This window comes from Vombatus ursinus, unplaced genomic scaffold, assembly GCF_900497805.2.
Source record: "Vombatus ursinus unplaced genomic scaffold, bare-nosed wombat genome assembly UNPS02014945.1, whole genome shotgun sequence".
Lineage (NCBI taxonomy): Eukaryota > Metazoa > Chordata > Mammalia > Diprotodontia > Vombatidae > Vombatus > Vombatus ursinus.
In genome coordinates this window covers 16,336,360-16,350,592 of record NW_020954723.1, presented here as the reverse complement: position 1 = coordinate 16,350,592, position 14,233 = coordinate 16,336,360, and the positions used below count along the sequence as shown (strand labels likewise).

Sequence of the window (14,233 nt, the reverse complement as noted above, 5' to 3'; positions counted from 1 at the left end):
TTGGCTGTAGACCAAGATTCTAATGCAGGCACCCATTTTCTGGCCTTTCAGCATAGTGTAGAAGAAAGAACACAGGCATAGGTTTAGGGGGACAGAGGAATCACAGACTCTTACAACATTGGAGTTGGGAGAGACTGCAAGAGATCTAGTTCAATCCCAACCAGAACAGGACCCCTCTCTTACTACATCCCTGACAAGTGATTGATCAGTCTCCATTTGAAAATGTCCAGAGTGGAGGCAGCTAGGTGGCACAGTGGATAGAGCTCTGGCCTTGGAGTCAAGAGGACCTGAGTTCAAATCCAGCCTCAGATATTTGCCACTTACTGGCTATGTGATCCTGGGCAAGTTACTTAACTCTGACTGCTCCACCAAAAAGAAAAAAAAAAGAAAGAAAAAGAAAATGTCGAGTGTGAGCAAACTCAATAGCTCTCAAGGTAACTCATTCCAATTTTTGACAACTCTCATTAGTAGGAAGTTTTCCCTAACACTCCATTGCTTTCACTCCTTAGTTCCTAGTTCTACGCTATGAATCCAACCAGAATAAATTAAAATTTTTTTCTTCAAGGCAGCCTTTCAAATACTAGAAGATAATTATTATATATCCTCAATGTCTCTTTTTTCTCCAGCATAAACTCCATTCCCATTCCTTCAACTGATCCTTATATGGCATAGTTCCCAGTCCTCTCTCTATCCTAATCCCTCCACTCTGCATATACTCCAGTTTGTCAATATCCTTCCTAAAATTTAGTATTCAAAACTGAATACAACACTCCAGTTGTGGTCAGACCAAGACATAATAGAGCAGGACTGTCACCTTCCTTGTTCTATACTCTACAACTCTATTAATACAGATTAATTGGCTTTTCTAGTTGACATGTCACGTTGTTGATTCCTACTGTGCTTTCAGTCTACTAAAATCATCAAATCCTTTTCAGACAAACTATTATTTAGTTATCCCTTTCCCCAGCCTGTATTTACACAGTTGATTTGTTTTGGACTCAACTATAGGGCTTTTAAATTTATGTCTATTAAATTACCTCATTAGATTTCATCTCGTTAAGAATTTTTGGATCCTGACTTCATTGTCCTGAATGTTAATTATCCCTTCTAACTTTGTGCCATTTGCAAAATTTTTTAATTAAATTGTGTTGTTTTAATTAACAAGCACTTATTTTCTCTTCCTCATACTTCCCCCTACTGAAAAAAAAAAGAAAAACCTTAAGTATGCTATCTATGTTTCCTTCCAGTAATTGATAGAAATATTGAAAAGCATGGGACAAAGAACATATCAATTGTGCAATTAAACAGAGCCCTCCCTCCATGTTGACATCTATTCATTAATAACTATTTAGTCAATAAACATTTATTAAGCACCTACTATGTGCCAATCACTGTGCTAAGTGGGAATACAAAATTCTGAGAATACAAAAAGAAAAAGAAGACAGTCCCAGCCCTCAAGAAGCTTATAATGTAATGAGACATGACAACACACAAAAAGAAGTTGAAAGAGGGGAGGGAAAGAGAGAAGTTACCTGGCACAGGAACATGATGGAGAAGTTCAAAAAAGTATAGCCATCTAGGAAATGAAGAGATGATTGGCTTGGTTGCCCTCCTTAAAAGGAGGTTTTGAGAGGAACTTATTGTTCTCCCTGCAATCAGAGGGGCAGAGGGTACTGCTGAGGTCTGAGTACCAAGGTTAATTTGATCTTGATCAAAGTGAATGATGAGGTTCCTGGGGGCATGATGGAAAGATCCAAAAAAGTGAAGGTGGGGGCGGGGAGTGGAGGAGGGAAATGAAGTAGGAAATCAACTATTCTTCCTATCTGTTTAATCAATCAACAATCTCACCACAGTTTTTAATAAATCTAGCCTCCTTCTTGTCCATGAGGATATCGTAAAAGGTATAGTCATATGCTTTGCTAAAATTAAGGTGTACTACATCTGTGGTATTTCCCTGAATTATCAGTGTAGTAATATTATTGAAAAAGTAAATCTGGTGAGTCTAGTATGTCATGTTCTTTCTGAACTCTTGCTTGCTCTAAGCTCTTACCTTTCAAAATGCTCACATGCTATCCCTTTAATAACAGATTCTAGAATTTTGCTCTGAATTGAAGCAAGGCTCATTGACCTCTATTCTGTATTTTTCCTTTTGCCTTCTTTTGAGACTTGGAGACGTTTGCCTATCTTCAGTGTTGTGGCACCTTTTCAATCTCCGTAATTTTTCAAGTCACTGACAGTGGCTTAGCAATCACACAGCAAATTCTTAAGCAAGTAAATTCTTCTCTCTGGACCCCACTTTCCTCATGTATTAAAAAGAAATGGCCTAAATGATTTCTAAAAGTTCCTTCCATTTCTAAGATTCATACTGACTGGTTCATTCCACTTGGGAAATCAAGCTAAAATCATACCAGTAAGTAATAGGACTCTAAGTGGAATGGACTAATTAACTCCAGAGGTATGAGGCTTTGGTTTTCATCATTAATAATACAGTCAGTTCTACTATAACCAGTATTTTGGAAAAAGTAAATTTGTTCAAACATGATTGATATATTAGGGAATATTCTGAGCAAAATACAAATTTCGAGTTGACTTCTGTTCAATTTCTTCTGAGAGAGAAAAAGCAAGAAGATGGAAAACTGAACCATTTTACAGTGACTCAGAAGCTGCTACCCTTCCAATATCCACTTCCCCAAGCAAACATTATTTCTTTGTCAAGGTAAAGTACTTTATTGTATTTCTTTTGGTACAGTAGGAGCTATGAGAGGAGAAGGGCTGGTTTGAACCACTCCCACTAGCCCCACCCCACCATAACCTTTGCTGGAAGCCTGGAGTTGGGGTCTACCCAACTTGCTCCAGGCCCAGCAACAGACCAAGGCCATGGACACAGCGACTGTTGAGTATATTATTTATCTATTTCTTAACCATTTAACACTTACAAAACTGTACTACCATTTTTCATTAGGTTCCTGGTTTTTTTTAAGTTATTGGTGAAGTTTTTGAATGCTGTACCCCAAACATATTTTTCCCATAAGTTCTGTGGTTTTTATTGCTCAATTTTGCATAATGCACTATTTCTAGGGAATGCATATATCACATTATAGAACTGTCTGTATTATCTCATATTTGTGGAGTGCATTATACACATATATGTCCTCATATAATAGTTTATCATAAGGGGTATTTATATATTTATAATTCTTTTTCATTATCAAAATAAAATTTCCACAAATGTCCATTTGTTACAAATTGAATACTTTGATAGATCTGTGAATTTATCAGTGTGGGCACTTCCTGTCCACCAATGTACACTATAACCCCTCTATACATTTTTTTACTATGGGATTTATATCCTTCTGCAAACTGTCCAGAATGGATCCACTTCACATGCTATAGATCTTCCTCTGATTCTTCTGGTGTTTCAAGGGCTATCTTGTCTCAAGCTAACTGTTTATTGCCTATCATTGCCAGGTCATGACCAATATACCACCTTACATCTTGCATACATCATCATTACTAATACGCTAGGGCCTCAATACACTTACCATATATCTTTTCCATTGCCTATTGAGTCACTTACAATTTTGATTCTTCTGTGGTTAGACTGCTTCATAATCTGTGGCTATGTGGCATTACTAGGAGAATATAGATATTAAAGAAATTGCTTGGGATCAGTTAAAGTATTGCAAAGTCCAAATGTGATCCAACCCACTTTCCTCATTGTAATTATCTCTGGGTCAATACCATGTTCATCTTCATCATGTGTCCTAGACAGACAGATATAAATTAGCAGATAAATACATGCAGGTATAGTGCTAAAGTTTATGATTCAGATTATTGGAAAACACATATACACCCATCTGAGATAGAGATAGATAGTTAAATAGGTGATAGTTAAATATTAAATAGATGATAGATAAATGGGCCATCTGCCCAGCTATTTATTGTAATCTGAGCAATATGAATTTTTCAACCACTTTGTTTTTTCATTGTGGATGTTTAAACCAATCTCTTTCTGATAATAATAGATTAATTAAAGAAGTTTTATAACATTCTAGGAACTGGTTAATGTCATTTGTGAAAAAGAGTATTTCATGAAGTTCACCATTGATATAGATAGGAAAACTTTCTGTTTGTATTCTGCTTAAGACATCCTCTATAACTCTGACAAACAATTTACCTGAGCATGTAGCTCTCTGTTCCTAGAACTGCTTTCTTTGATATGAATACTCAGGAAGTCAAAGTATTTCTATGATTACATTTGTCACTTAATCTTGTATGATTTTAACATAAAAATAATAGAAGGGAAATTTTTAAGGTGGTATTTTGTCCTACAAATCAGTTGCCAAAATAAATAAATAAATAACAGATATAATAGGAGCTTTTCTTCTCTACAACTTCCAGCTCTGTGGTAGAAAATAAGCCCTCTCCTGCTTTCATCCTGGTAATCTTGACACAACCATAATGTCCTCTTAAAGATTTTATGGAAATAAGAGAGTAGAAAAGTCTGTACTTGTTAATGGTTTCTTAGTTTCCTTTGTTTGGTTAAAATATTGCCCCTGATCTTTTCCATTCTTTTGGAATCCATCTCTGAGATAATTTTGGAAAAATAATCCTTGAGTGCCTTTAAAATTATGTCGCTTCTAGTATGGTCTTTCTTTGCATATACTTGATCAAGCCTGGTCCCTATTCCTTTTTAAATACCATTGCTATTCCCTTACCTCATATGGTGGCCCAGGGCATCGCACATAATAGTCACTTAATACATGCCTGTTGGTTGATTTATAGAGTACTGAGGTGGTAGTGTCCAAAGATAATGGTTGTTCTACTATTCAGTATTTATAAGAACAAATCTTTATGGATGTTGGCTTATCAGCTTCATTTCACATCTCTATTTGTTAACCTCCTACCTTCATGTACAAAAGCTCTCAGGATGATAAGACTTAGAAGGATCTCTCACCAAACTCTACAGATTTATTTTCTTCTCAACTGCTTTTTACTGTTTTTTGAAGTGATACTGATGCCTATAATCTTGCATTACTCTTTTCTATGATGTTTTTCACATGAGCAGGTGCTCTAAACCAGTGACATCCTTGGTTGTCATATCCCTCTTCTTGACAAGGCTGCTTGACTCAAATTTTCATCATTTTCTCTTCACCTATTTCACCTGCCTTTCTTATGAAAGAGCCTTCAGAATTTCATAGATTAATATGTTTCTGAATCTCTATTATCCCATAGAGTCATTGTTCTTAATATGATAAATTCTTTTGGTTTCGTTCCTTTAAAAAAAAATCCCATAAACACACAGGAGGGTGGATGACCTGAGCAGCAGATCGTTCATCCCCCATGAAACAACTTCACAATAAACCTTCCCTTGAACAGAGAGGTCCTGTCTGACTCATGGGAGTGTACAAAAAGGCTGTTTTTTCCCCTCCTTTTTCCCTGTCCTCCTTTCCTCCTATACCCCTTTTGTAACACAGCAAAGACAAACTTGCACAATCATTTCTCCCTACAATCTTGGCCATCTAGTTCCAATACTTTGCTGTTTCAAAGTTGCTATGTCTTTTACCCAAGTCCTTCTCTAAACACATTTCTGTCATCAAAATCTCAATTGTTTTGGTTTTGCTATTGCCATTCTTAATAGGGATGTTTTTTTCTCCATTCCAAAGGACTACAATGTATTGATCTTTTCAAAGGTCACTAAAGGGAAAAAAGCAATTAAGACACAGAACCCCACTAACACAATTTATTTAGAAATAGGGCTGTTATATGATGATGGAGTAGGGACCAGGGTAGAAAGTCAATAGAGAAAAGAAAATTCAAGGGGTATGGCGTCCCCCCCAGAGCGATCTGGAAAACCCATGTAATATTTGTTGGCTCTCCCTTCATACCAGAGACTAAGTCTGAATTATTATGGTATTAAAAGATATGTTGATATTATATAATACTATACATATATTTTAGGCATTTCTAAGTTTCTAAAGTTTTTCTATGTCATCTCTTGGCCTTCGTGTATTGTCTGTGGCTTCTGCAAAACTCTCAAAAAATTCCTATTTAATTTCTTATGCCAAACTGAGATATAAGCATACCACTGTTTCTTCAGAAAGAAACTACAGCTATCCCTTCCACATCATGACTTTCCCCATTGTGGTTTTAATATGACAGGCTTTCTATTATACTACACTATTATACTATACTATATTATACTACTATACTAAAATTCATATTCCCTTGAACCTAGACAAGCTATAATTGATTTGAGTTCTTTTGTAACAAATAAATTCAGGTACACTATTCAGACTGTGAATATTGAAACAGAAAAACTTTAAACATCTCTTGGACAAGTATTATTCCCTCTTGACTGGAAACTATATATTTAATGAACAACTTACAGAAAATATTCCATGTGACAACTCTTTTAAAAATTAACGTCTGGAGGTGGGAGACGGAACATCTTGTGTAAGGAGGAGCTAGGAAGCCAATGTCACTAGATCACAGAATACATGAAAGGAAGTAAAGTTTAAGAAGATTGGGAAAGTAGGAAGGAACCAGGTTATGAAAGACTTTAAAAGTCAAACAGGGGATTTTTTATTTGATCCTTGAGGTGACAGGGGGGTCACTGAAGACTACTGAATTGGTAATTGACAAGATCAGACCTGCAATTTAGGAAGATCAATGTGACAGTTGAGGGAAGGAATAGACTAGGGTGGGAAGAGACTTGAAGCAGAGAGACCAACCAGCAGGTTATTTCAATATTCAGGTGTAAGATGAAGGCCTGCACTAGGGTTGTTGCATCGTCCATGAAAAGTAGGGAGCCTCTATGAGAGATATTCTGAAGGTAAAATTGGTAGGACTTAGCAACCAACTGAATATGGGGGGATGAGAAAGAGGGAGGAATTAAGGATGACACCTAGGATTTTAGCCTGGGATGACTGAGCGGATGGTTATGTCCTCAACAGTAATAGGGAAGTTTGGAAAAGTGGAAGGTGTGTAGAAGGAAGATAATAACTTTGGCTTTGGACATACTGAGTTTAAGATGTCTACAGGACATCCAGTTTGAGATGGACAATTGCAGATGCTGGTCTTCAGAATAGGAGATTAAAGCTACGTAAGTAAGGTGAGACTCTTGAGCAGAGATGCTAATTAAATCCATATGAGTTGATGAGATTACCAATCAAAATAGTATAGCAGGGGAAGACAAGAGGGCCCAGAACTGAGCCCTGGGGGATATCCACCACTAAAGGTCATGCCTTGGAAAAAAGATCTAGCATTAGAGACTGAGGAATGGTCAATAGGGAGGAGAAGAACTAGAATAGAATAGTATCATGGAAACCTAGAAACAATAGAGTATCAAGAAGAGGGTGATCAGCAGTGTCAAAGTCCAGTAATAAGTGTGGCAATGGAGATCATTATTTTTCTAAACAGATTACCAGTTCACAAGGAGTAAGTCTTTACAATTCACTCTTGATTATTAGTTGTTATGGGACTAAAATGGGTAATTAATTGATAACTCAGAATCTTTTTATAGTTAGCCAAATGACAGGCAGCAGAAGCTACCAGTTTTGAGTTTCTCCTTCTAGAGTTTCCTTCTGCTCATGGTGCTAATTAACAGGAAAAAGGCCTAAGAGAGAGGGATTCAGAAAGGACCAAAATCATCTACAATCTGGCTAATCAGATCTTACAGAATTCAAAGTTAGATGTATCTCCAAACATTTTCCACAAATTGTTGGCTCATAGTGAGTGCTTAACTTCCTTCATTTCTCTTTCTTTCTTCCTTCTTTTCTTCCTTTCTTTCTTTTTCTTTCTTTCTTTCTTTTCCTTCCTTCCTTCCTTCTTTCTGTTTCTATTATCAACTAAGGGATCTATTTGCAGCAATTCCTAAGTCAAAACTTTTCAGACTTATTCATTATGTATTTAATAAGCAAATTATAGAAACCAGACCATATTATGAAACCAAATGGGACCACTTAACCTTCTATTCCTGAGTGAGTTGTTTTGCTTTTTTTTGGTTGCTATTATAAATAACAATAATGCTATTTGCTCACTACCTCCAGCACTATAGTGGATAGACACTGTGTGTGTGTGTGTGTGTGTTTTTAATTATGCCTAAAGGGAAACAAAAAAAGTACCGGTGAATACAACCAAAACAAAGGTCCCCCATTAACATAGTTTAGCTAAAATCAGGTCACAGCTGGCTTGGTACAGGTCCAAGAAGGAGCCTAACTACCATAGGCAGTAAAGAATGATCAGGCCTCTCTTTCCTGAGTTGAAAGCAATTTGTTGTTGTAATTCTGCCAGTAGTTAGTTATTCTTATCTCCTAATTCAAACTCATTCATTTTTTTCTCTTAGGTTCTTTTATTGTCTTGCTTCTTTGAGTTTTGTGGCTAATCAAGAAAGAGCTCAGGTATTTTATTTAGGGCAATCTTTTTCAGCCTGTGAACCTGTTCATTTTAACTTTTGCAGAGAAATTCGAAATACTAGGAGCTTAACTTATATAGATCCTGATGCCTTAAAAGACCTGCCTCTCTTAAAATTCCTGTAAGTATTGCAAACTCTGTTCTTTACAGGGGGATTACAATGTTGTCATTTGGTCAGAGCTGTCCCTAGGGACAAGGCTGGGACAAATCACACGACACTTCTTTCCCCTTCCTCCAATAACCTTGATCATTTTTACCCAAACGAAAGCAGTTTCAAATGAGCATTAAGATCCCTCTTGAAGGGAAAAGAAGTCACAGATGAACAACATGAAGTCTGAAGGGAATGTATGCAGTAGGGGCAGAAGGATATGGGAATGCTTTATAGGTTGATATGTCTATGTGTATGTGCATGTGCCTGTGTTTGTACAGAGATACACACACGTGTGTATCTATATAAAGGTTAATAGAGCCCCTAATAGCTCACTCTTCCTCCCACAAATACATATGTGTATACATATATGTGTATGTGTATGCATATGTATGTATACACATACACACATATATATGCCTCTAGATTAGGAATTCTTGACTTTTTTTGTGGCAAGCATTCCTTTTGTTGTCTGTTGAAACCTATGGACCCCTTATTAGAATAATGTTTCTAAATTAAGATACTAAACTTCACTTAGAGGATAGTGAAAATAAAGATGCAATTTTTTTTTTCCCATGCAAGGTCACAGATCCCCCTGAAATCTATCCAAGGGTATACTGGTAAATGTTTAACAATCTACTCAACGGGAAAAATGTACACATGACACACTTTTAAATTTAATCTGTATTATTAACTTTCCCCCATCATTTTCTTAAGTCTACACAATCAACCAAACAATAAATTAAGCCCTGATTTGTAGTTTGCCAAAATCTAAGATGTAAATTTTCACACTGAAATTAATGAGTAGCAATTGGCTCTCATAAGCTTGTCAGAGCTGGCTCTGGGAAATTCCTGTATACGCCCTTGGAGGTCCATAGATTCTGGGTCAAGAACCCTGGCTTTAGAAGGTTTTATTTCCACAACAGATAGTGGAACCACTTCTTTCAATCCAATTCAATAAACTTTCAATTAAGAGCCTACAGAGTGCATGAGGAAAATAATGTGCTGGATATGGTACAACACAGGTTTATAGCCCCTCCCCCCAATCCTCTGCCTCTGAGTCATTACCTGATCAGCTATTCTCTGTAATAGCATAGGAACCCCACTGTGGAGATCAGCTTGATCTGTGATATCTCACAGGGACAGTTCAGCTTATAGTCATAGAGTTGCTCTTATCTAATGATGGCAGCTGTTGTTTTCCCTTTCTTTGGTATATCTAAGACTATCCTTGATGACTATAAGGTCAGAACTCCCCATACTTTATTAGAGAGTCCTTTTTTCTTCTAAGACAGTAGTTAGGGGAAATAAGAATCAGTAACATACTACATCCCTAAAAAGACACTGTATTATAGAAAAAGACAGTCCAGGGCACTTAAGGGATATGAAATAAAAACAAAAATGGTAATTTTAAAAAATCAGTCAGTTACTCTTGATGCCTAAATTATGCTACAGTTACATTTTTCATTTTGAACCATCTCCAATTCAACCTTCAAACTGTTAGAAGATTAATCTAGTCATGTGATTCCTCTGCTCAAAGCTTTTCAATGACTTTGATGATACTTGTCCCTTAACCCCACTCCTGACCTTTCTCAGCTCTCCTCCTCTTCCTCACACACACTCAAAGTCCATTGTGGCCTTTAGCATACCTACCTCTCTTTTAGTAATCTACGCTGTAAAGTCAAATTAGAGTACTCATTGTTCTATGAATGTGTCAGTGCCTTCCCACTTCTACATAGTTACTTGTACCATCTGTATGGCTAGAATATCTTTGCCTACTATTTCTGTCATTTGAAACCTTACTCATCCTTCAAGGCTCAGTTCAAAAATCAGTTTTTCCATGAAACTTATCCTGATAACCTGATCAGAAATAATCCTTCCTTCATTACAACTCTTCTTTATCTCCCTAAAACACATCAAGACAATACATACATTAAAATGCAGGTATTATGAGACAAAGACTTCATTTTCTTCATATATACCATAACCAACCAACAAATATTTATAGAGTACTTCCCGTGTACAAAGAAACTATGCTCAGGCATTGACGGAGTAATTCAGAATAAAGTAAAAAACTTAAAATGGGATTTCTAAAAGTTTGCCAAATTCCAGTGGGTAAAAAAAGCTATTAAACTAATGACCATATAATATATATGAAGATTAAATTACCTTTTAGTTATTATGGATCAGGAGTGAGATGTTATAGCTAATCAAACATTTAGGTTAATGCTAAAGTTACCATATATGCCATAGATACATAAATTATTTTTTAAAAATCTACATTTATACTTTCTTTCCAAATCTATACTAGTAGCTCTTGAAGAGGAAGGACTGATTTACTTATCTTTGTATCTCCTCCCAGCATAATACTTTGTCCAAAGTAGATATTATAAATGGTGATTGAATGAAACATAATGTAGTAATGATTTCAAAAGATATTTTAGGATTTTGCAGTGCCTTAAGGATAAAAATAAAAAAAAATAAACACAGGTTTATTATTAAAAATAATTTCTGATTGTTTTCACTTATCTGAACATATCCACATTTGAAGTTTTATGCTACTGTGCTAATATTACAGAACCACTTTGGAGGAAGACTTATTCTTAACATATCACTATAAAATCTGATTGAGATAACCAAGATATCAGTATAGTTTATTCTTATACATCTGTACCCTTCCTCCACCAAGCTTAATAAGCAAATAAAAACCAAAAGAAAAAGAATCTGAATCCAATAAGCACACTTTAGTCTCACTGAGTCCAGATGAATGTTGGTTTCCATCTAACTTGATATCTGGTTGAAAATGTAGAACCTATCTGTTTTGCCCTTCTGAATGGAGACATTTCACAACAACATTCACAACAACAACAACTAAAAAATAAACGACAAAGATTTACCATTCATTTACTATAACCTAGGCACTGTGCTGTGTGCAGAATATATTAACTCAAAAATAAAAGATACCCACATTTAAGAATCCTACACCCAACTGGAGTAAACAATGTGTCACATATCAGTAAATACAAAATATATATACATATACATTTTGTATTTACTGTATATTTACTTTGTATTACTTTGTATTTACTATATATATATATACACAAAATATTTACTATATATATGTATATACACAAAGTAATTTCAAGAGACACTAATTGCATGGAGGATCAGGAAAGTTTTCATGTAGGAAGTGACATTTGAGTCAAATGTGAAGGGAACTAGGGATATTAACAGGTGGAAGTGAGGAGGGCTTATATACCAAGCATTAGGTACAGCCTGTGCAAAGGCATGGAGATGGGAGGTAGAATTTTGTGTACAAAGAGCAGCAAGAAGGCAAGTAACAGAAATTATCTGTCAGAAAGCATTTGGAGGTCAAAGATTATACAGCCAGTTCAGAAAGTAGAAACACTCATTTAGAAGGAAGGGGAAAAAAATCCTGAAGTGGGGAAGAAGAAAACAGGGATGAAGAAATGTCACATTTTTTGAGAAATCTGTGCAACAAAAATCAACAGATGAATGATCCAGCAATGGTATATCACTGGTATAATATGTCTAATGTATGTTTGTGATGCTTTCTTAAAACTAATGTCTATCTTGGTTTCTTTGACCATATAATTTAGTGGGATTTTCAATACTGGACTTAAAATATTTCCTGACCTGACCAAAATTGATTCAGCTGATGTGTTCTTTATACTGTAAGTATGCATATAAGTTTTCAATGTTACTGACTCCAAAGTTATCAATTAGAGAAATCCTTTTTCCCCCAAAAGATACTAGAAACCTTGAAATTCAAAATTCTTATAAATCACATTTGTTTGGCAAGCTTGTATTGGTACTATGCACCTCATATAACAATACTTTTCACTCCAGGATCACAAAACACTTTCGAGATCAGAATGCTCATGGTATCTATATCATTATTATTCTTAATAACAAATATAAAAGAGATCTGATTTCATCAGTGTAGGGACATCTGAGAGTGAGAACTTCCTCCTCTAATACAAATAGCAGTCTGTAAAAGGCGTAATAATTTTTTTTGGAGGCAAGCCTAGCACTCCATAAATCATACCACACTAACTCTATTTGTAAATATTGTCTGTAGTTTTGATAGTAGTAGTGATCGCAGTAGTAATTGTAGTAATAATGCCTTAATCTTGATAGAATATTTTCACATGCCTGTTTGTTTTATTTAATCTTGGGACAGCTAGGTGGCACAGTAGATAGAGTACTGTGCCTGAAGTCAAGAAGACCTGAGTTCAAATTTGATCTCAGACACTTACTAGCTGGACCCTGGACAAAAGTCACTTAACCCTGTTTGCCTCAGTTTTCTCATTTGTAAAATGAGCTGGAGAAATGGCAAACCACTCCAGGATCTTTGCCAAGAAAACTCCCAATGGGGTCATGAAGAGTAAGACACAACTGAAACATGACTAAGCCACAAAAATTTTGCTATGCAAACTTGAGCTACAATCCTTTGTACCTCTCTTTTTTTTTTTCCTTTGTAGCCTGGGGCTACTAACTAATCATGCCTCATAGGATTTAAAGAGATCAAGTAAAATAGTAGTTAGAACCCTGGATCAGAAGATCCAAGCACTCAGAAATTGGTTGAATGAACAAAAACCTAAGATTTAGTCCTAGTTCTACTCATTACTAGCTGTGTGACCTTGGTCAAATTTATTAAATTTTTTCAGCCTACATTTTCTTGTGTATGAAGCAATGTAGTACAGTGAAAGCACTGGATTTAAAGTTAAGGGATCCAAGTTCAAATCCTGGTTCTGCTATTTATTACCAGTGTTGTTGTACAGTCATTTTAGTTGTGTCCAACTCTGTGACCCATTTTGGGGTTTTCTCTGGGAAAAAAAAAAAGAGTGTTTTGCTATTTTGTTCTCCAGCTCATTTTACAGGTGAGGAAACTGAGGCAAACAAGGTAAAGTGATTTCCCCAGGATGACACAGCTAGTAAGTGTCTGAGGCCAGATTTAAACTCAGGTTGTCCTGATTCCAGGCCTGACACTCTGTCCACTGTGCCACCTAGTGGCCCAAATAAGATGATAAAGTGCTTCCTAACTTTTTAAGTACTCCATAAAGGCCTTTGTTGTTCAGAACTTTCAGTCACATCTGACTCTTCATGACCCCATTTGGGGTTTTCTTGGTAAAGACACTAGAATGTTTTGCCATTTCCTTCTTCAGTAATGGTATGGCCTTTGGCAAATCACTGAACCACTCTGGATGTCAGTCTCTTCTTCTGTAAAATAAGCGTTTTGGGGTAGACTAGGTAATCTTAAGGATCCCTTCCAGATTTAAATCCTATGGCCTGAGATTAAACTCCAGGTTTGCATTCATTTATTCAACCAAAACACATTTATTGACTACTTGTGTCTTCTGATTTCTGTCTTACCTTATGCTGTCTCTCTATTTATATCCTTATCAGGCATTTTATAGTTCTGATTCTCAATGTACCAACGGGAAAAGTCAGTTATAGAGAAGTCCACAGGTCAAGTTTTTGAAGAGGAGCTAGCAACATCTAAAGATATTGCCAAAAGTGCCAACTCCAAGGCTTCTATTTGAACTAATGGATTACCCTGCTTCAGTGTGGCATTGTCCATATAAAGGGACAAGTCAAGGGGGCAGCTAGGTGGCGCAGTAGATAGAGCACCGGCCCTGGAGTCAG

At 36.1% G+C, this 14,233-nt stretch overlaps 1 protein-coding gene across 1 annotated transcript in view; it reads left to right on the top strand.

The window, feature by feature from the left end:
• TSHR (thyroid stimulating hormone receptor) overlaps positions 1-14,233 on the top strand; it is a 182,143-nt gene that overhangs the window by 123,022 nt on the left and 44,888 nt on the right. Inside the window, exons 4-5 of the mRNA XM_027844908.1 lie at positions 8,462-8,536; positions 12,184-12,258. Of these exons, the coding sequence (XP_027700709.1) occupies positions 8,462-8,536; positions 12,184-12,258 (150 nt within the window). The remainder of the gene's footprint in view (positions 1-8,461; positions 8,537-12,183; positions 12,259-14,233) is intronic.